The 24,217-nt window shown below is 41.0% G+C and overlaps 1 protein-coding gene across 2 annotated transcripts in view; it reads left to right on the plus strand.

Annotated features, from left to right (window-relative positions):
* The window catches only part of LOC117493981 (ELKS/Rab6-interacting/CAST family member 1-like), a 143,544-nt gene that overhangs the window by 45,007 nt on the left and 74,320 nt on the right, over nt 1–24,217 (plus strand). For both annotated transcript variants that reach the window (XM_034144578.1, XM_034144579.1), the window contains exons 7-12: nt 3,001–3,138; nt 9,159–9,347; nt 14,108–14,149; nt 14,912–15,105; nt 15,425–15,430; nt 21,678–21,771. In XM_034144578.1, coding sequence (XP_034000469.1) covers nt 3,001–3,138; nt 9,159–9,347; nt 14,108–14,149; nt 14,912–15,105; nt 15,425–15,430; nt 21,678–21,771 — 663 coding nt within the window. The remainder of the gene's footprint in view (nt 1–3,000; nt 3,139–9,158; nt 9,348–14,107; nt 14,150–14,911; nt 15,106–15,424; nt 15,431–21,677; nt 21,772–24,217) is intronic.

The following is a 24,217-nucleotide window of genomic DNA, read 5'->3' on the forward strand; positions in this document are numbered from 1 at the left end:
GCTCAGCTTGTCCTAATCATGATGATACACTACAGACTGCAACAAAAAAGCTCCCAAGGAATTGCAAAGCCTACTATCTGTCTCATATCTATGAATTCTACATGCCATATTTGCTTAGGTTTGGTTTCACTGGTGACAATATTAAAGCCCCCTGAAACAAGTTGGTAAGTCAATTACAATATGACTGAAGCCAGCACCAACAAGTATATAATGGATAATATGCAGCAAAATGCTATGGGCTACTGGAGTTAGGACTCAACATTACATCAGCAGCCCTATCCACTAGGTGAGCAAGGTTGCCCATTTTTTACATAGTAATATCAATGATTCGTCAAAATTCAACTACTGTTTTGAAAGATTAATGTCATGTCTGAAGTCACGGTTGGTAAAAGGTTATTGAGCTTCAACACATTTAAGGAAAACGTGGTCCTGTCCTATCATCTTGGTGATAAGGTTATCAGAGTCAAACCGTATGGCTGTAAACAGTGAGGAGCCATGTGTGTGGGAGACGACTGAAACAGACGTCATGATTTCTCAGGAGGATACACTCACTGAGACAGACAGTCCACACCGCAGTCCATGGCTCAGAGAGTCGGAGTAGCTGCCTATCGTAGGTGGTCTGCTTCAGCGGGAGGTGTGTGTGGTGGGAGAGTGGGATGACATATGCGCGGTGGTTTAATGATAAAAGTCTGTGTGTGTGTGAGAGAGAGAGAGATGCGGGAGTAGAGTTTGAGGGAGCCTCATACACTGAGAGATAAAATGAATGACTGCTGTTCTCATCATAACAATTGAGCTACTGGTTGGGAGGCCCCCTTTTCTCCCAGAAAACCATGCGGCTGCCCTGTGCCTTGCCTGTCAACGAAAGGCATTTCTCTCCAGAGAGTGTGTTTTGATTTGGAGAATTCTGACAGAATTCCTTGCCCCTTTTTCCCATATCCATGAATCACGTGACGTGCTTCTCATATGGTGATGTAGCGTTTACGTTATGTTCAACGTTTTTTCTGCACAATTTCACAGAAGGCAGAGCGACATGGTTAGATATTTCATCGAGGGGTTGTTATTTTTTGCGACCAGGCCAAAGCAAACTTAGGCTGGTGAAGAATGTAATCATTTATCTAAGACCAGAGGCGACATGCTCAATTTGGCCTGAAATAAGGCTCTGTGGTATCCGTAGGAATAGGGAGCTAGGGTGTGCATGAGTGCTTATGTATATGTTTCCGTGCGTATTTAGGAGAACAAGGTATGTCAAAGCTACTGTGCTGCTACAATTCGAAGCCAGGCCAGATACTTCGTTTGTTTGTACTTCCTCTTGTGTTTACTGCATGTGGAGATAAGCATGTTCCAGCATCAGGCTTATGTAATTTGTGGCAAGCGCACCGGTACCTTCAAGATGTACAGATCATGACTGGTATAGAGTGTCTTACTCAAGTGCCAAGTGCCTACGTCCTTGGAAAAGTGTGAAGTGACTCTTCAGCCAACTCACATCAAATGAGAGAAACATTTGAGAATAAATGAGGAAACAATATAAACCTCACTTTTCTTTCAGAGGCAGTGCCCACCCTAGAATCCCATCTAAAACACTCATGGCAATCATGAATTGCTGGGAATTGTATCTGACTTTGGCAGTGTGAAACCTTCCCATCATTCCCTGAAGGGTTTAATGTCCCTATATAATGACTGTCATTAACATATCAAGATCTGCAGAGGGGTCCTGAATGCCTTTTCCCTCCATTGCCAAAACCAAGATGGCTCCTTTAAATCTTTGCTCTTGCCCTCCAGGGATCAGAGAACACCAAAGTCTACAGTCTAATTGGATTCATTTGTAAAATAGCTGTGGAGATTTGGACATTATCTATCTATGTACCCATGACTGGAATGCAGCTAATTCCCCCCCACTGGACTTTTTTTTTTTTTACCCTGTCACCATCTCAGTTAAAATCTGGTCTCTTGATGGCCTGAAGTGCTTTTCTTGTTTTTATTGGATTCTCATGTTCATTAAATAATACATTCTTTTCAGTATATGTGCCTCTCTTTTGTACAGCACAAGCTCTGATCTGAGAAAGGTCCACTTGGGTCAAATGCCGAATTAATGCTTTGCAGAAGTTACTGAATGGAGCTTTGTCTCTCTTAAAAAAGAAAACACTAAACAAGAGTAAGATGGAGACATGAAAATAAAAGCTCTAAGCCAGTGCATCTCAGTGAGTCTATCAACTGTGCAAAATGTAACTGCCTTTTAAGTGAAATATAAAGGAATGTTGAGTGTGCTTGTGGAAATGATAAGTCACCATGTCACCATCTCCTGTCACCAGATGTGCTCTCCCTTTGTGACTAATGTGTAGACCTCTGGAGACTCATTGCATCGTGCTGTGTCCTACCAGCTGCATCTGCTTGTGTTTTGTCTGGTACAGCTCTGAGCACTTTGTGTTTGTGTGTGTGCATGTGTGTCTTTGTGTGATTGTGTTCTGTTTTACGGATGTTCATCAGATAAAGGCTTTTGAACACCACAACTGGCTATTACACCACCACTTTAGCGACATGAGGTTAGCCGCAGAAAGGCAGATGTACCGTCCTGTAAGTCAATGGGATGAATCAACTCTTAGTAAAACTTGACTAAACTGGTACCGAAGCTGATTTGGTCACACTATTTAATGGTCGTGTTGTTAACACCACTAAGTCTAACTTCTTCTCTCTTCATGGATCAAACCATAATTGTCTTGACCCAAGCCCTACAATGAGGCTTTTATTGCTGCTCATCTTTAAGCTGCCAGGCCAAATTGGAATACATCACAGCAAGAAATTAGAGAAAGAAAATTAGAAAACATTTTTCTCAATGAATCAATGGGACATTTTTCTCAAGGCTAGTACAGTTGTGTACATTTTACAAATGCTAGTGTATCTTCTTCTGCTGGTGACTTTTTTTAACCTTTTTGATTGTGAGTTGCTTGTTCAACATCAATATGCTAACTTGAGCTCCTCTTGTCTCTGTCCTTCTCTTTTCAGATTGAAAACCTGTTGGAGCAGTTAAAGGATAAGGACAAACAGCTGGCTGGGTTGAGGGAAAGGGTCCAAGGCCTCCAAACTGACTCCAGCAACACAGACACAGCCCTCTCCACTCTGGAGGAAGCCCTGTCAGAAAAGGTACAGAAAAGAGGGAGGGGTGAAGCGAGGGCACGGATGGCATTGTTGAAAAGGTTGTAAGTAAAAAAAAAAAAGGCAAACACCTACTGCCGAGAAGACGGACTCAAGGTGAGGGTTGAGGTTGCTATGTTAGAATAGTTGCTGGGTCGATGGTGTGAAGAATTATGCACACTATAAATGAAGAAAACTAAAGCTTGGTTTTAGATGCAGACAATAAAAAACACACATAATGAAACCATTTGACCACCACTTGGTCTTGAAGAGTCTGTAAATGTTTACCCATTGAGGCACACTGCTCTTTCTGTAAGCTGGTATCCGGCATACGGCTTAATTAAGTTGCGTGGTTTGTTATGACTCACTGCCATAATTTACTGACACAACCTCCAGATTTATAGACCTGGGACCACAGGAGATGAGGTCCTCTTAGAAAACAGTAAGGGAGAGAAGGGATAGGGAGGTCTAAGGTGAACATAGACAGAGGATTAGTCCCTGTCTATAACCAAGCCGAACATAGGGAGGGGATGATCTATAGAATAAGAGGAGGATGGAAGTTTTGAAAGGGGGAGGAATGGAGGGATGGAAAAGCCGTATAGCAGAAGAGGCACAGCCCTGATGGAAGAGGTGGCCCCAGAATTAAGGGAGGGAGAGGTCAAGGAATGTAAGGGTGGAGGCTGAGTAAAAAATTAGTAACTTCTGCTAGACATATGAGAAAAGAAGAGAAAGAACAGAGCTAGCAAGAGGAATACAGTTACAACGGATCAGACTGGGATGGAAATTCAATAACTGATAACAGCCACACACATATAGAGGAAAAGATTAGCAACTGGTACCGTGTGTGAACATAATGAGAGAGAGGCAAAGTCTGGAAAGTCTCAATGTAATTTATACAATGCCGGTGCAATGTTAGTAAAATATCATTATAATTGATTTTTGGATTTACTGGCCTACACAGCCTAGGCAAATACTATAATGAGCACCCATATTTACACACTGGAAGACACACTGCTGCATACAAGCTCATAGCTGAACTGCCATGTGAATCAAGGTGAACTGAACAGGCTCACTTCACATCCGTGGACGGGTGAGTGTATGATCTGGATGTTGATCGTAAACATGCTGCTTTTGTTGTTTTTCTGGCAACATGAGAGAGCAGCTGGTCTCCATAAAGCCTCACCTCAGCCTCACTACACTAAAGATGAATGGTCTTGCTGGCTACTGTGGTGTTTTCACTTAAAGGTCCCATGTCATGCTTTTCCGGTTATTACCCGTCCCCTTGTGTGTTATGAAGGTTTTTATGCATGTAAACGGTGTGCAGAGTCACAAACCCTCAAAGTACACCCTGTAGCGAGTAGGGCTGTGCATCTTCACTGGTCTCACGATTAGATTCGATTACGATTATCCTGTCAACGATTCGATTCAATTCGATATCACGATGCATCACGATTCATACCAATGCGTTGCATCCTCAATTTTCTATATTACTGCACATGGCTTATTTTTCATCAATGCATACATGCAGTAAATACATATGAACTCTATTTTTATTATTTAGAAAGTGATTCAGAAATCAATAACATAAATGTCTTGACATTCATTTATAAACCAAAATTAATTAATTGTATATGTCTAGCCTCCCTATATCTGTGTGTGAAGTTGTTCCGTCCTCAAAAACAAAAAACGAATGCTTCTGCAGTCTAGCTGCAGCTTCTAGCAACGGTCTTCTGTTAAAAAAAGGACACTGAATGTCCTGAATGTAGCATCACTAACAGGACTTGAGTCTGAACACAGCCGACAACAGGAGTATTTACAACAGCATATACAAACAAAAATACTGCATGTGGGTGCACACTTACATTCTCTGTCTTACTGTTACATACATCCCATGAATGTATGAGATTAAGTTAGCTTCATTATATCTCAATCAGTGATAAAGTGAATAATAAAGTTTCTATCGGGTCACTATCAGCCTGTCACTCATTATTTTCAGGGAGGGGGCGGGGTTTGGAGGAACGGAGAGGAGACGGTGATCGCGGAAGCTTTTTTCCTCCTGCCTTCACAAACTTTACACACGTATATATCGTCTGAAAATTGCTAGAGGACATTCATACTCTGCAATCCATTACTTAATTAAATCCACCAAAAACCTGACATGATTGTAACGCGATTATTTTTGAAAAACATAAATCCTTGTGTCTCTGAGCCGCAGCGACACGGAGTGATTCAGAGCGGGTCCTTCTGCTGTTGGTTCTGGACTGGTGTTCTTGTGTTGGTGGATAAAGCAGACTGCTCCGTGTTTGGTGTCGCTGTGCTGCTGTCACGTCTGTTCCCTGATCTCTGCGTCACCGACCGATTTGATATTAAAGTGACAGAAAAAAAAAACGTTATATTAAAGCCGCGGCCGGAAAATCAGGAAGCAACGTTACTACGCTATAATCGATTATCTTCCGTCACTGCATCGAGACCGAATCGTCCACGTCCGCATCGCAATGCATCGTAGAAACGATTATTTTCAACACCCCTAGTAGCGAGTAAAACTCTAACACAGAAAATACCTCCCCAAAACGCCTCGTCATTGTCCATTTGATTCTTCCATTTCGTTCCGGGTACGGCATGATGTCAAGCCGTACCCGGAACGAAATGGACCAATCCGTGGAGCCGTTACGTTACGTCCGCGAAGCCATTACGTTAAGCCCCCGCTGATTGGTCCAAATTGACCAATCCACGGACTTCCTCACACACACATCTGTGTGCAGGGAGCAGGCAGCTCAGCTGATTTCTCCTCCCTGGCTGCAGGCTGATAACAGACAGTTGGGATCGCGGCGAAATTCTCTCTGCAGACCCATTCTCACAGCGTTTATCAACCTTTTTCTTACTCAATATCAAGCCACACTTATTGTTTTTACTTCGGATGTGAGTTTGTGTGTGCTCAGGATGAGTTTGGCTGTGTTTGGCTGTGTATCGCTAACAAGGAAACAACACCTCCACGGAGCTCAGCGCGATTCACAACGTCCCGACCAATGAGAGCACACTGGGCTCACAGGGAGGGTGGGGGCTGGAGCTTTGGGAGCTACAACGAGCTGTTAAAGGCAGAGAGTGAAATTCAGTGAATACACGTAGTTTACAGAGATGCTGTATGAGAAACCAATGTGAGTTTGGAAAATTGCACAATATAAATCTATTCTAGTAGACCTCAACAATGGAATTATGATCAGTGGAAATGGCCATGACATGGGCCCTTTAAGTCAAATGCGGTACATTTCATCACACAGACTCAGTTACCCAATATAACCCCATTGATTTTGCCATATTCCCAGGTAAATAGCAACTTGAAAGCTAAATGTTTATTTTCTTTTACATAAACCTTTTGCAATGTAGTTAGCTGTCTGGTCGCCAGTGATGTTCTAATTGGAGACATGCTTGAACACAGGGTAGATTTGATAGGATATACTGAACTGTAAATGACAATGGAGATGTCAAATTCTAGACTGGCAGTATAAACAGTCTACCTTGAACTGACTGGCTTGATTTCAGTGTGACTCGATCTTGCTTAAGTTTGTTGAATGTTTGAAGTTGTTGCTAGCAGACATTTCTTTGGTACTAAAGTCTTAAAAAATGATTGCTTTGGCGCTGCAGGCTAAATAATGGTTCCCATTTACATGTTTGTTTGCACTGCAGGCTAAAAGATGGATGCTGGTTTACATTTTGTTGGCACTGGCTGCTGCTTAAGAGTTTATAGAGTTCTCAGTTAGGACAGATGTGGGTGTCCAGCCATATATCTTGTTTTGCCCGTGGCTGCCACTTTTTTATGTGTGTTCCCATGTGCACATAGTCTATTTGTGCATGTTTATGCCTATACATGTCTGTGTGTAAAACTAGCATGTGTTACTTGTGTTTACCCAGTCAGATCAACCAAAAAAAAAACACAAAATAAAAGGAGGTTAGGGAGGTGGAGTGTTCGGGGGCAGCAAATGGCATTAGCATGAGCTTCATCATCTACACAACGTAAGGTTATGATATCTGCTCTGTATGTCTGCTTGCTAAAGATTGGATGTTACAAGCCACAACTGAGTGAGCCAATCATTGCTAAGCGAACTGAAAACAGCTGAACCCAATTAGCCAATACAAGCGTGACTTCAGTGCTCTGCCTGAACTAGCGATATGCTTCATTACTGACATTTTGAAAGGTGGTGTTAATACTAGGTCAAAGTTCAAACAATTTCCAATCTAATGAAAGCAACTCCATGTTTTTTTTTTGAGCAATTCTAAATCGGAGGAACATCATTAGCGCTGAGTCAGCTTACAGTGCCCACTCAATAAACATGTATGTGTTTTTACACAATGGTAAGTGCTTTGACTGATCATGGGAAAGCAGGTTAAGTGGAGTCAGACACGAGGGTGCTTGAGTTCCTGCCAGGTATGATCACATATATATGTGCGGGTGTTTGTCAGTAGGCTGCGAACATGTCCTTTGATTTTAAGTCTTTATTTTACTTGATCTACACTGAATTAGCATCAAGGAAAAATGCTTTGTGTTCTCAGAAGTCAGTCTTTTAATAGACAAGATCTTGGCTGATGTGTTTTTCATTCAGTACATTGATGTTTTCATTTAAAATGATCTTTTATCACCTAAATTTGTTTTTGTTGCCGACAGACTTTGAAATGAATAGCATAATGGCATTATAAACTGCAAATCCCTTTTCTGCCTTGGCCCATCTGTTTACCCAGAAACCACTTCTGATGCAGCCTACATATAATTCAGCTGTGATGAGGAGAACATTGGCGAGCTTTTCAGACTTTGTGGTCAACACAGGGTGTGTGTAATGTGTTTACAAGAGTGAGTGTGTGTGTTGCTAATCACACTCCCTGTCACAAACCTGCTCTTGGAGCCAGTCGCCAGCCACAGTACTGTGGTTCTAATTAACAGGCGAGGGCATTGTGCCCAACGAGCCCTGCTCTTTGGTGCTTTTATGTATGTGTGTATGTGTGTGTGTGTTTGTTTGTGTGTGTGTCCCTGTCTGTGATGTTATGTGTGTGCGTTTGTGTTTTGTTTATGTATAGTATGCTCCATACTTAAGCCTTATAAAGGCAGATTTAATTATCACATCCCGGTCTCTTTTCCCTGAACTCCATCCTAGAGATATTTCAAAATGTGGGGAAAACACCCAGGCCCTATTAGCCATGTGGTCTCTCTCCCTCTGTTCGTTCTCTCTCACCCTCTCGTCTATAGCTCACTATGCAGTGCATTACTGTGCCAGGTCTAGTTAGTGGGTGTATTTGTCCAATTACCCCGAAGTTTAAAGCTGCCAATCATGCGGCGATGCCACATCGTAAAGCGTCATTGCTGAGCTGTGCTCTATGCCTAAATAAACACCTGAGTAAACACCTTGATAATCACTTCAGTCCACACCTAAACACACACACACATACACCTTAACACAACCTACTACACACACCTTGCATGCTTCGCCACCCATGGTGTGGACCTGGTCTCAGGCCAATGGCCAAATCCGTAGTCCTCTTGCTGTCCAATGTGATTAAAGAAAAGAGAAAATGGTGATGTAAATACTCCAGCTTGGTTTAATAGCAGGTGATGAGAAGCCGTTAGGATGTGATCTACTGTTCTGTCCAACCTGTTTTCAATAAATCTATCTCTGTCCCTCAATCCTTCTCCTACTTCCTCCGTCTCTCTGTGTTCTACTTTGCTCTGATCTTCTCTTGTCCCTGCTATTATTTATGGCCCTATTATTTATGTCAGGCCTTTATGAGTTTGTCTGTGGCCTGATTTTGCAAGACATGCTGGCAAGCCTAAGCAGCCAGAGACTGGTTCCGATATTTTTATAATGATAGGAAAATAAAACTGTAATCATACAGGGCTGAACATCTTTTACACTCTGGGAGCAAAACCCACAGTTTTTAAATGTGAACAAACATTTATGCAGATAATACATATTGTCCCTACTATACTCCTACTCCCATCTCTTATCAAACCTCTCTTATCTGTTGTTCTTTTACTAACTCAGGAGCGTGTGATTGAGAATCTGCGCGATCAGAAGGAGCGGGAAGACAGGGTTCGCATGGAGGAGCTGGAACTGATGAGGAAGGAAAACCAGCTATTAAAGGACAAACTTTCAGTACTGCAGCCCCTGAAACTGACTCAGAGTCAGCCTGCCATCCCCGTCCTGACCACAAACCAGAGGCCTGATGAAGAGGTCAGTATGGATTGTTTTGATCAAGGTATGTGATGTTTTGTAAATAGAAAAAGGTGCGTGACATGCATTGTTGGTAGTTCAGGTAAATATGTGTTGGCTATTGTATTACATTGAATTTAAAATATCCAAAACAAACCCTGTGGTTCAAACTTTGCGTGTGGATATGAGCACTGTACACAGGATTGGTAGTCTGGTATGTGTGTGGACTGCAGACAAACGGCAATCAATATTTCATCGGCATCCACATCATAACAGAATTGCACATGCTTCTACACTTGTGTCAGTCTCTTAAATGAGCCAAACAGACCTCATAAAACAAATACATTTCTCGAAATCTTTTACTTCTGAAATCTCAAAAGGAACATCAAGACACTTTATAATTATATTTTATTGTACATAAAGAATGAAAATAATTAACTTTACAACCACTCTGCATTGGTGTAATACCCTGCTTGCACCCTGTATTTACACTGCGTACATCTACTGTAATAGTCATTCCACGCTCTTACCTCCCTGTGCGCATCCACAATATTGTTAGCAACTCCCTAGCAAAGGGCCTGCCTGCACTTTGTCCCACAGGATAAAGGGATGAATTAAGGGAGAGTGATTTATGGACGTAAAAGATCCCTCTTTCCCTGTTCAGGTGCCAAGTCAAAGCCTGGCTGTCTTTTTTCTCCTTCGTTTTCCTCTCCAAGGCCTACAAGCCAGGACAGAATCTTGCCCTGCCAGAATTTATGAGAATGTTTTTTTTATTCTCATAAAAAGCATACACACATTTCATTCCTGTGAAATGATATCTTGTTGAATGTTGACGAGGCACCACATGAAAGCAAAGCATCTCAGTAACTCTTTGTAGCCAGCAGATTCACACTCTGACAGAAGTGTTGCCATAATTGGAATATTTTGTGTACTCGACAGCAATCAGACCTGTTATGTAAACTTGAAGATTATTCAAAAACACAGATGTTTGTGTGTATATATTTGTTAGTATGTGTGTGTGAGTGTTTCTTTCTGTGTGCCTGTGCATGCCTGCCAGCACAGACTAAACTGTTGAATGCATGTTTGTGCGGATATATGAGTGTCTGCATGTGTTTAGCCGAGTCTAACCGAGTCATTTAAATTGCCATCATAAAAAGAAAAAAATGTACCTTCCCTAAAAGAAACAGTAGTCAGTAAAACCCTTACAGTATGTCTGGTGAATGCGAACTGCTTTGTGTGTGTGTGTGTGTGTGTGTGTGTGTGTGTGTGTGTGTGTGTGTGTGTGTGTGTGTGTGTGTGTGTGTGTGTGTGTGTGTGTGTGTGTCTTTCCTAACAATGTCACAGTACAGGATTAGTCATTGTTTTTAGTAAAACATATTTAGTGTGCCTATTTCAAAGAAGACTGTCTCTGTAATTTTTCTTAATGCAATTTATAATTATTTGAAAATACTGAAAAACACTTTGAAAAACTGTTGTTCAAGGTCTTTGTGTTACAAATGTTTACTTTTATTGAGGTTGTATATGTAATTTATTTTACAATTAAGGCACACAATATTTGTGTGTGCTTGAGATTTTTCCCTATACAACTTTTGCTAGGATATCTCAAGGCTGGCACCCGATAAAATAAAAACAAAAACTAATAGTTGGACACAAAAGCCGTCACAAAGTGTGTTTGATCCTATTGCAGTTCAGTGGAGTGTGACAGGTTGTGAGGGCTGTAATACTCAGTAGGTCAGAGGTGAACTGACATGGTGCCTGAGATTAGATTCTGATCAAACCGACTCTCCACACACACATATACATTCACACGCGCCATTTGCTTTAGCAGGGCTCCAGAGTGTTACCAAAAGTCTGTCAAGTGCGACTAAACATTTTCATAGGTAGCACCAGAGCGCCTGACATTTAGCAGGTCTCTCTCTGTGTGTGTGTGTGTGCGTGCGTGCGTGCGTGCGTACGTACGTGCGTGCGTACGTACGTGCGTGCGTGCGTGTGAAACCGCACCCTGTGCACCTCAAGCAACCTCACAAGCTTAAAACATACCGGTAATTTAAAATGTATACAACTGTTGATTGTTTCTACATCAGAGAAAATCCTTTGGTGCCCTTTACACCTGTCCCTGGCACTGAAAGGCCCGGTCTGTCTCCCCTGTCGCCAGTAAGATGCCTAATCCTCACCAGAGCCGCCAGATTCAGAGGGGGCAGCAAAAAGTGTGTGTGACACTGTAGATTTAATACCAATACAAAACTTCACCGCAAATGTTTTCCTTTTTCTTTAAAACAGCCTGTTCAAAACAAGAATGTTACTCAGCTTTCAATCATGGAGTAGAAAAAACGGGGCATCAGAAGTCAATAATAGTTTTGTCTCCAATCGTTTGCTTGAAATGGGCAGACATTTGTTAGCGGAAAACAAAATGATGTTATTATACTACTTTAAAAAAAAATGTCTGCTATAAAGATTCATCCAGTGTTGACCTAAAACTAGACAGCAAATGATGTTTGGTCTTAATTAGCTCAATTTAAAAAATCCTAAGAAAATGTGTTCAAACCCTCAAATCCCTTTTGTTAATGCAACTTAAATATTGCTGTGACACTCCACAAAATCTTAATAAATCTGAATAATACATTTTATTTCGCAAACCAGCTTCTTATAGTAAATGCTTTAAAGCTTCTAAAACAACTCTAAAGTTGTATTAGCAATAGCCTAAATTGACGATAATCTCATATTTCTGAAATTCCTAAGAAAATTTAGGAATAAGCTTTTTGCCTGACGGCCATTTACCTCATACGGATATGCTGTGGCCCACACACTGTATCTGCAGATGTTTGTATTGCTGACTCAGTCGAGCTATTAGTGGATCTTTGTATCTTGACCTCACAGCTTTGTTGACTTCACTGCCTCCTCATCCACTTCCCATAAAACAGTATTTGTTGATTCCGAAGTTAATAAAGGACTTCTGAAACTAAACACTAGTTCTTCAAAGAGAAAATTGTAAAGCACCTAAGGGAAGGCTGTGACCTTTTCAGAGAGGGTTGGCGTAAATCAGCAAGGAGGCACCACACCTCAACTCACTTTTGTCCTATTCAAAAAACTATTTTTCCAACCAGACAAATGTCTTATCCTTATGATACATACATGAAACTTTTTCCTATTCCTTTTTTACATTTTTATTGGAAGAAAATATGAAGATTAGACTTATCAGACATTGATTGTTTGCACTGACCTATCTTGAATGAGATAGAAAGCTGTCATATCTAAGATATATTATATACTCGAGACAGTTATTACCCTCAGGAGTAAAAAAGATCTAGGTGCTGGGTATCCTGTGACCCAGTTTAGATCCATGGTGGCCACACATATTTAACTTATTTGTAATATTTACAGTTCAGAGACATTTCCAGGAATGATAATAATAATTTCAGTGACCAAATATGTAATCGTATCTTTACTGGCCTTCCCCCTCCTGTCATAATATCACTAATTCCTGTTGGACCAGCCGTCTTTTAGCCCCTGCTTTTCCCCTCTCTGTACTTTCCAACGTAAGAACATAAACTCTGGTCTACTTAGCCTTAATGCATTTTGTGCAAGCTCAGATTGGGTTTGATGTGTGTGTGAGGCTAGGTGCAGAGGTAATGGGGGTGAGGCGGAGTTAAACAATGACTCTGCTTTCCTTCCTGAGGACCAACTTTTCCCCCTTTTTCACTTGTTTTCAATCTCGAGTTCACTGTTTTTAATATCCAGTAAAGGCATTCGTCTCTATACACATGCAGTACAGTCACAAGCTTATGGGGCTTTTTAGGTCACATGTGGCACATATATTGTAGACAGTCAGTCAAACTCATATATTCCCCCGGGCAGGACTAAAATAAAACAAAAGTCATAGACATTATAAGTGTGTGTTTTAAATAAATGGTTTAAACGGTTTATTGCAGAGCTACCTGACAGTATCTAAAAAACATGTGCCCATGGCTGTATCTCCCATATACAGAGGCCCATTTATACAATTGGTTCATCTAGTGGGTTTTTTTAAATGGTAAAGAATTGGCTAGCGGTAATAGTTGACAGTCATTCTTTGTTTTTTTTTAATAACAGACTCAAGCATAGCTACATGTACAGTCCCAGACCTATGTAGACCTGACAATAAATTGCTGTGTGTGAGTGTATGTGTGTGTTTGTGCGCTCTCACTTGATGATGTTTAAACGAGTGGCCTCAGCTGTTTCAACAAGTTAACCAATCTTCACAAACACAGTAGACAGAGAGTAAAGACCAAGCGAAACAGAGACAAGTAGAGAGAAAGATAATTCTAGGGTACAAACTTCCTCTGGGATATTTTTCTCAGAGAAGAAAGAATTCATCAGTCTTTCTCTGTTTTTTTCAACATTTTACTTTTGGAGAGGTTTGGTGGTCTCATAAAATCGCAGCCAAACAGAGAGAGACGGTAATTTTATAATGATAATGACTGAACTCCAAACTCTACTGACAGACGCCCCAGGGAGGCAACTGATAGACACAAACCACACAAAATCAGTCAGCAGAGGAGAAGGGGGGTGGGGTGATGAAATGATGAGAGCGGATGAAGGCACAGACTGGTTCTGCTTCAGATAGACGGTGACCCTGACCACATCTTCAGGACTGACTTACCTTTACTTAAGTTACATTCGCAGGAATATCTCCTAACTGACCTTGTATACAGTTACAGTCAGTCTCCAATCTTCAGTCTTAGAAAATGTAAAATTGTATATTGTACCTGGTTCTTAAACTCTGTTTTTACTTTGCCTTCTAGGTAACAGCCAAAGTAGATGGACCCCCAGCACGAAGCCCCACAGTAAGTTATGTTACTGTATTTAATGCTTCTTGGTTGTTGGTGCTCGTGTGTGTGTGTGAGGCCATTTTAGGACATCACAGATGCTCTGCTCTCTGTTGCCAGACTAACTTGAATCTGTCTGAGCTGTATTTTGTCACGCTTAGCTCAACATCCATCAGTCATATCTTTCCTTTGTCATTTTAAACCGTTCCCTTTCATTCTTAACTCTGCTTGGTCAGACTACAGCTGCACCACAGCCTCACTTGTAGTTTATTAGCTTCAGGTGTCCTTTGTTACGCTCAGCTTTTATCCCCTAGAGTTGGCCTTTCACCTGAAACAGGATAGCATGCTAATACTTACAGTTAACAAAGTAGCATATTGAGGTATTAGCATAATATTTTCCATAATTCTATCATACCATGATACAAGTAAAATTTGAGGTTTTTCACTTACAAATATATAGTTTTTTAAGGTGCAGCTTCATGATTGTGTTGTACATTCTATTGACTAACTAACTTAGTTCATTCATATTTTGCAATGCTGAAATTATCCAAAATAAATCTGTAGGTGGTTTATAAGGAGTACAGAAGAAGAGTGTGTTATTTGCTGACAAAGACCAGCTAAGGCTAATGCGTGTTGAAGTATATCACAAAGTTTAAACGTAAAGTTATGTCTGACAATAATCTTTAAAAAGAGCAGCCCTTGAAAAGCCTTGTATGAGATGGCCTAAATAATCCATGCAGGATATTACTTTCTCTCATGTATCCTCTTCTTCCCCCCAAGACCCAAAACATTGAAGAAGCAGTCCGGAAGTGTCCAGACATCACAGACCGTCTGAGGCTTCTGGAGCAGGAAGTGGCTCGCAACAAAGAGGATTCTGGGAAATCACAAGTGGAGGTTGAGAGGCTAATGATGGCTCTGAGGGATGCTGAAATGGACAAATTGCTCAAGGAGAAGAAAATTGCTGACCTTGAGAGGTGAGGGTCCAAACTTCAATCATACATATATCCATAACAACACACCATCTGGGTGTCCTCAGAGAGCAGTGTCCTTCCAAGTGACCGGATCTTTCTCAGATCTCAAATCTTTCCTAAGTGGTGTATTTATAAAGGAGTAATCCATGAGACATAAACTGTCTAGATTGTGTCCTCCCTGCACTTGAAACCACTTTCACGCTGTCTTGCCTTTTGCCTGATGTAATCACACTAGAAACTAGAAATGCACATTGTGACCTATGCACGTGAGGTTTTTAATGACTTGGTTTAATTTCTTATCATTTGTTTCATTTATCTGCAGACCTGGGTAAGTATTTCTTAATATCACCAACACTGTCAGTAGCCATCACTTTTGACATCATGGAATTACATTTTAGGTTATTATAAATGTTCCCAGGTATAAAGTTGGAAATTGAGGAATTTTGGCTCAAATCTAATTCCCAGGGAGAATTGACTATCCCAGTGGGACAGTAAATGGATAATGCATTTACAGCAAAAAATCTCAGTCCTTATTCCTGTCACCGCAATAACACAATGAGAGACTTTATATGTTTCCTGTCTTATGTCACTGGAGACTTATAGCCTCTCTGTTGTGTTGAATTCCGCTAAGCTTCTTCCCATTTCATTGCTATCATGTGTGTTTTTCTTCATGTCATTCCGTGTTTTCACATACGTGGCTGTAAACCCAACAGGTAAGTGGTTTTGGGTATGTCTTTGCATTACTGTAAAGGCATTCAGCGTGTGTCTGTGTGTGTGTGTGTGCATGTCTGTTTGTTTGTGTGCCTGCCTGTGTATGTGTGTGTTTGTGTGTATTTGAGTTTGCCAGGAAGGCAGCCAGCAGCATGCCAGTGGGAGGTGGTGTATCCAGCCCAGACACTGGCTGTTTATACTACTCTGTTTATTACTGGCACAGTACTACTCAATTATCATCTGATTTATGGATTGGCATGTTTTGTATATATGCCCAAATGAGAGGTTGTTTAGTGCCAACACAAAGGTACTGCAAGTTGGTGTCAGTGTGTGTATTCACTTCATGTGTGCATGTGCAAAAAAGTAGGGGGAAATTATGTTTTCGTGTGTCTTGTTTCCGTACAAAGTGGATCTTAACTTGAAGCTGTTTGTGTGCCTGTTGGCATGTGTGTAGATTGACAGTGGGAGCTTTCTCTATTGGTCAATCGCCAACTGCACAAAAGAAACCATGAATGTGAAAGAAGTATGTGCAAAAACATTTTATTTCAACACAAGCTGGCCCCATAAGGTTCGATATAGTTCTGAATGGCTTTTAATGCATCTGGTTAGGCTGTATGTACTGAATCCAACATAGTTTCCTGCCTCATTCATTACCCGTTTTACAGACTGCACTCTGGCAGGGATACCGTGTGCTGACTCAAACTGTGGGAACGCATGGGTATTAAGTATAACAGGGATACAGTAGCTCCCGCAGACTTTGTTCACACAGTTTACTCTCTGTTTCAATGTGTTTGTGCATGCGTCATAACAACCTCTACATGTGTCTGCTACTCAAATGCACCTGTAACCAGAGTGTGCGCATGCCCATGTGTGTGCTCACTGTAAGTTAGTTCCTGTGTGCAGTGTTTGGGGTCAGGAGGTTGAAGAGTTCACCTCAATTTGTCTATCGTATCGAGGTGCTGTCTCATGTCAGACAGTCACTTCTATTGGTCTGACCCCTCCCTGTTGGTCAGCATGTAGGGGTCAGAGGTCAAATACATGTCAGCTGCAGGTTATCAGAGGAGGGTCCACTGCAGTTAAACACTGCTGCTGGAATGTAAATAAAATACATTTGTTTTTGCATGTCGACCTTTACTTGCCAGAGGACAGTGTAGAAATGGGGAGGGAGGGGCAAGGTGAGAGTTCTATGACATGCAACGAAGGCAGAACCCAAGAAATGGCTGTTTTATGAACACTCACTTCATTTTCACTTTATGTAAGTTAAATGCCATCTGTAGAATACACTTATTATAGTTCTAATCTTTTTATTTTATCACTGGAAATTCTGATTAAACAAATACATTTGACACAAACACAGACACAAGAAATGGTGCTTGTGTGTTTCTGTGCACATGTTGCTACGTGACAGCATGGGTGGACAGTTGTGTCTGTGTGCTGATTGGACTTCTGTGTAAGACAGTGCAAGACGTGTCTGGGCAGAGGATGAATGTCTTTTTAATCAGACTGTTTCTGTTGGAACTCGGTCAGATGGCCTATTAACCACTATCTGAATGGAGAGAGAGAAGAACAGATGAGGAAATATACACTTTCTCATCCAGTTGGCAGTGCTGCAGAGAGAGTCAAAGATGAATGTAGTCAGCAGGTCATTGTAATAAATACCTTCCAGCACAAGGGAGGCTCACTCGCAGCTCTTTCATTGCCTAGAGCTCTTCAGTGCTAACATCAGGTATAGTTTATTGTTAGTGTTTTATTTACTGCTTTGTGTGTAGGTGCAAATCCTAGCTAATCTGCCTAAGTGATCAGAGACACTGAACAGGCTTTGAGGAAAGCATCTGTATCAGCTGTTAACACTAATGCAAGGAGTTGGATTTGTTAAGTAGAGCCCTGAAAGCCGTGGTGGTTACAGAGCTCTTGGAGCAGTCTGTGCACACATGGTAGACTAAAATGAAAAAGTGTCTTAGTATGACATACTGTATTAGGAGTGAATCATTCTGATCATTTCCCTATGAATTTAATGAAGTAGTACTTTCATCAGCCATAAGTGTGTTATTATGAGTTTGGTGCTTTGAAGAATCTCCAGTTTGTGACAAAGGTTGTTCAAACATGGAAACAAAAAAAGAAAATGTATGTGTTGGGTGAATTTAAAGCCTTTTTGTATTTTCCTTTTCTTTCCCTTACGGCTATAAATTGTAAACCAGTGGATTTATTTTGTATATTTCTTAATGCTGTTACAGTCCTATAGTTTTCACGTTCCTGTGGAAATGTGGGAGCTAGATTTTGAGAAATAAATCAGCCTCCCAGTTTCACCATGTCACAGCTATTGAAGTGGTAAGCACTCTGGTATGTAAGGGAGGGTTTCAGGAAAAAGGAGGTTTGTGTATATGTGAACTTATGTATGCACTACATGTGTGTGAGTGTGCACGTGTGTGTCTAGGCTGACACTGAGGAGCATACATGTTGATGGTAGTGTAGATGGTGAGGGTCTGTTGGTTTTTATATAGGAATTGACGGTTAGGACAAATATTAATTTGCTAAAAAACAACAGTTTGCGCAAAAAAAGACACACATGTTATGTTGGGCCTTATTCCTATGCCCATAATCAAAACTCAGTGTATGTTTTGCAGCTGTCCATCCAATTTCTAAGTCCATTTTAGCTTTGAAAAATACCTGTCAACTTCCTGATTGACTGTAGAAAATAGAAAAGCTGCATAGGTTTTTCATTCCACACATATCAAATGTAAACACTATCCTCTTACATTTAAGCATTTAGACAAACAAGCAGACCAACCACTTCTTTATTTTTTAAACCTCCTTTTGATTTCACCCTGTCATCTACACACAGACATGATACAAAAGCAAGAGCTAAATGGTATTTATATTGCAATAATACATGCCTAAGCACAAGAAAGCATCTATTAGTAATAACCAGACTTGTTAGATCTCTCAGCACTGCATGACAAGCGCCTCAGATAAAACCCCAGACTGCCTAATAGTACCTTGTCTCTTTTCCTTCTTTCTTCTTCTCCTGTACTTTCTTTTTGCACAACAGAGAAAATGTATTTATTTCTGATCATATCTTCCCCTTATTCCATATATTGTGCAAACCTTGAAATCAGAGGATTTGATTTCACTCTACTGTTTATTAAAAGAGAGTAGAAGGAGACACAGTAAGAATTAAGACTTATGAAGGGGAGATGCAAATCTTTTTTTTCCCTTTAAGGTTATTACTACCTTTAACCTTTATTTAACCATGAAAAGTCAACTGAGAATACAGACTCTTTTCAAGAAACACCCTATTTAAAATTCACAGTTTCCCACATTCAGATCTGGGAGAGTCCCAGTGTGACCGCAGCTTCCGACTGTTGGCAACTCAGTAGCTCTACTGAAGCCATTCACCTCCTTGTTGTGCCATGCTCAAGGGCGTGTGAGCAATACTCCTTGAGGATTAATTATTCACTTTATTTTTATTTGTATCAATGTCATTCTAAAAGGATGTGAGTTGTAAGACCGGCAAGTTAGTGAAAAACAAGTAAAGGAGAGTTAAAGAGTTGATGGAAAAGAGAGAGTTGATGAGCTAAGATAGAAAATTAAAAATATGTATAAAGAGAGATATACAAGGTAAAAGAAAGAGCTGTGTTTTGACCGCCAGGAATAAAGCGGGGCTGCTTATGTTGGAAGGCAGATGTGTGCAATGCTCCAGGTGAAAGAAGCAAGAGGAAATGTGAAAATTACTTATTACACGTAGTTTAGGAAGTGGCTGGATTCATGCACAATGCTCTCTCTCTCTCTCTCTCTCTCTCTCTCTCTCTCTCTCTCTCTCTCTCTCGCTCCTCATCTCTCCTCTCTCTCTCTCGTCTCTCTCTCTCTCTCCTCTCTCTCTCTCTCTCTCTCTCTCTGTGTCTCACTTCATCTTTCTTTGAAATGTCACAGCCATAAAATACTATTTTCCCTCTATGAATTTTCTCCTTCTGGTACTCAACAAATCACAGTTCTCCTTCATATTTTCCACTCACATACAGCCCAGCCCGTCTTCTCATTATTCACACTCTACGTGCCCTCATTTGCCTTCACATTGGTCAAAACATTTACTTCATTTCGCACTGATGGGTTGATGGGGGTATATCAGCTATCAAAAGGGACCAGCGTGTCTGCTGGTTTATACACCTGTGCACGTGCTTGGCTGTGTGTGATAGCTGATATGCCCTCATGGCAACTTTGCCTTCCATGGACATGCCTGTGAGCTTATAAAAACACACACTCACAGACATCAAAGTTTGAAGTATAAACAGATGATTCGCCTCCTCTTCTCCACTGTGTAAATATATGTGCACATGTACATAATGTGTGTACCGACCTTTGATAAATAATGCTATCAGAATTTAATGATAATCTTTATTTAAGGAGCTTTTCAAAACCCACTCGTAAAAGTGATAACAACATATAAAATCAACAGCAAAGTCTTACAAAAAGAAATAAAGAAGTTTGCCAGACACATGAAAATACAGGCTTAACAAACTGACCAAAGCTGTGCTATAGTACTAGGGGATGATTATCAGATATTAATATTGTGTGTGTGTGGAGATGTGTGTAACTGTATTCATTTATGAAGGTTACGTATAATTTACATTAATTGCAAACCAACATAACTCATAAAAACTGACACACATACCATTCTAAGCGCGGTGACAGCAAGTATTTGCCCATATGTGGGGGCAGCTTGTATGTTTTTCCCAGAGTAAACACACCCGTGTGGATATGGAATAATAATGTGGCGCTTTAAGCAGCTGCTTGGTCACAGCCTGTTTACAGTGTTAGAGGGTTCTCTTAAGCGCTAATTTGTCACTGTCAGCTTTTTCACACTTCTACGCATGTTTTTTTTTTCAAGTGTGAAGGCCAAACGAGGAGCTCGAAGAGTGTGTTTTGATTCTATTTTGAGAGTACTCGTGAGAAGATATAGATTGCGTTTGTGTAGGCACAGCTGTGTGTGTCCTATGGTGAATGGGCTTTGTGGGATCACATGTGTTTGCACCATGGAGGGTTTTATTGAGTGTGAGTGTTTGTCAATGCATATTTTTATATGTATACACACATATTTTTATTTCGAGTGTGGGCCATACATTTCTGGCAACATAAGTTCAGTAAATGACAGGAAGTAGTCATTGTTTTGAGGTAAATATAAAGCCATCCTGGCTGGGTAATACACGGTTAGGCTCTGTTATCAGGACCTCAGCATGCACAGCACTGACAGCAGATGTATTATCCTGTGTGTGAGAGCTCCTGGCAGAGTCTATAGACTTTATTTTCTAAAAGCACATGCCCTTGTATATGTGCCTGTGTCATCCTGTCTTTTGATCTGTAGACTTACTGCACATATCTGTTGTTGAGCATGTGTGTGTGCGAGAATGTGCTTGCATCTCCTGTCTGCTTGTGTTTGTGTGTTTTGTTGTTGAAAGATTTACACTGCAGTGTCTCACCTCCATCAGTCAAGTCTCGTCTTGTTCCAATCTTCCAAGACTAAGACAAGACATACACACAGTACTTACCAGCTTTACTATACACACTCTATTCCTACCATCCATTTACCTGTATAATGCAATACGGATTTAAAAAGAAATCTGTAAGTAGGTATACATTATGGTCAAAAATCATTATTCAAATCCCAATAAAAGCAGCAAAAATTGTAATGGTTAAGGACATTGTATTGTAACTAATTGTGGCTTCTGTATATTGTGTATAGGCTATGTGCTTACATCTTTACTACAGGACTACACTATGGTCATGCACTTTTTTCTTTGTTTCAATGATTAATTAACACATCTTTATTGAGCATCTCTTTTTGTGACATCATTTTCCTGTCTCTAAAGGCAAGTCAAGTCCCCTAACATCCAGAAGCAGACAGTGGCGGGTGAGATGAGGAAAGATGGCCTGATTGATGGACATCCACACTCTTTATCGCAGGTTTGGATATGTGTTTGTGCGTTCATGTGTTAATTCATTTTTACTGTACTAATGTATACTGCCCTATAGTCTCTCCTCTTATTTTCCTATTCACCTCTCTGCAAGACTATTCTCTAAGTATCATCTTTTTCCCTTCATCTATTGCTCTCTAGATTCATCCTTTTTGTATAACTCTGTTCTTCTGAGCAGAGAAAGACATTTTCCAGTCTTTCATGCCCCCTGCCTTGCCTCCCTGAATGCATCTGAGAGTCAGCCCTAGGTGGAAGAGATAGGCATTTAGTCCTACAGAAATCAGCTCCATATGCTAGCAAGGAGCTGCGGCATAATGGCTCAGAAGTGAATAGTCAGAACTGATGAGTCAGGCAGGAGAGAGCATCTTGATGTAACATCATTTTCTGTCATTTTTATAGTTCTTTTCAGAGGTCAACATGAGTGTCAGCTGTTCGCTTGACAGTGCATCTGTGTCTCTGTACATGCTTGTGTAAGCTTGCACAGCTATGCTGGGGTGTTAATATGCAGAGTGTAGCCATGCCAGGTTATTCCCACAGGACCAATGAAGTAGAGTACACCTCTCTGTAACTCTCTGCCAAAAAGAACCAGAGCTGCTCGCAGTATGTTTTTGGTAGAGTTATTTTGTTATTTTTGTGTGTGCTGGCAAGCAGCATCCAACATCCTATTTCCTCTTCTAAACACTGTCTGAGTAGCACACATTAATATTGCTACAACCTGGAAAGAGACATGAACTGAGTGCCAGAAAGAAAGAAGTAGGTACAGGTACGAGTGCAGGGGAGTAGTGGAACTGATGTCAGGGAGATAGATGACGTCCACAGAAATAGCTAAATGGAAAGTTCCAGAGATGACTGAAGCCTTGTTTTTTTTTTATCCAAACGGTGTATTTGTTCATTAATGAATTGTGATCAGATGTGCTGTTAGCATTTACCAGCTTTACAGTGGAAAAATAAACCTGTGTTTTCGTTAAAATCAACTGTGTAATGGGAGAACCTCACAAACATTGGCATTTTGGTACACAACTATCCAGAACAGTATGATTAAATACAGTGTGCATTCTGTAAATTGTGTTTGCTCAGCAGTCAGGTTGCATCGTGGCCCCATATCTGGCTCTACTTGCCCTGTTTGCTCTCTCTCTAGATTTATCTCTGGTTCCATCAGGAACACAGCACGCTCCGAGGGTAAACACAAACAAACAGTGCCTTCCCTCAGTGTTCCCCCTCCTTCTCCATCCAGGAGAGTTTATGTGGGATGTGGTGATAGCATCTCTCCGCTTCATCGTCTCCATCGCGCCACGCTGCACTTCACAAACACAGAGAAAACACTCGTCGGAAATGTTCACTTTCAAAGCCTTCACACAGGCCTTTATTTCTCTCTTATCTGTAACAAAGGGGCATCAATGACACTCGATACCCACCTCTATTTAGAGACACTAGGATTATAGAAACCTTTTTTTTTTTTTAAACCTGGGGAAAGTTAAAGAAGATCGACACATTTCAGGATTTTCATTCCTTCTAAGCTTGTTCCCACAACCTGTAGATTTGACTGAAACTGTATATGAAACTTCTGGCCATGCACACATGCTTAACATGTTTTAAACATGAAATGGGACACACAGAAGTTGATGCCGCGCATTTAACGTTTTTGACAGAGACAGATGTCTGTGTGGTTTTTGTGCCTGTGTGTGTGAAGCTTAGGATCATAGGTACACAGCTGCTGGAAATGTGCATTCTCTCACTCTCCGCTCGTTTATTTTAGTGATTATAATCCCTCCATCAAACCAGAAAGGGCCAGACTCCATAATGATCCTTCCCCAGGGCATTAGGTGATGATTGGCGCTGCAGAGGCAATTATCTTTCCATTTCTCCCCACTCTCTGAATCTCTCTATCTCTCTTGCCTTTTTTTCCATTCTTTGTATGTGAAAGCCAGCAATATTCTCATGTTACTAATAAAACTCAAGTAACACGCAGACATGCACTGACAGAGACAGACAGACACGTATACTACACCAATGCACACACACACACAGAGACAGACACAGTTTTTTTGGTCAGGTTTCACTTGGGGGTCCAGCGGTGGCAGCCCCATCTCAGTGGGGTGCGTGTGTGTGTGCATGTGTGTGTTTCTGTCTGTTAGGCAGGGTCAGACCAGTACTTGTTGATTCTGGTGCATCGAATTACTGCCCGTCTGTCACATCCAATTATGACTTTGGACTGTTGATGCACACAGCCTGCCTCTGTACGTGTGTGTGCGGTGTTTGTCGCTCACCTCCAGCTGTGCCGTGCTGACGTGACGAGCCACAAGTATCCGCTTGTGATTTGGCTGCATTGGCGGAATTTTTTTCATCACACTCCGGGATAATCCAACCACTGGTTTTTAAGTCCGTACCACTGAATAAGTGAGTTGATTTCTTTGGTCATCAAAAGTAGTTTTCAT

The sequence above is a fragment of the Trematomus bernacchii genome, unplaced genomic scaffold (genome assembly GCF_902827165.1).
Source record: "Trematomus bernacchii unplaced genomic scaffold, fTreBer1.1, whole genome shotgun sequence".
Classification (NCBI taxonomy): domain Eukaryota; kingdom Metazoa; phylum Chordata; class Actinopteri; order Perciformes; family Nototheniidae; genus Trematomus; species Trematomus bernacchii.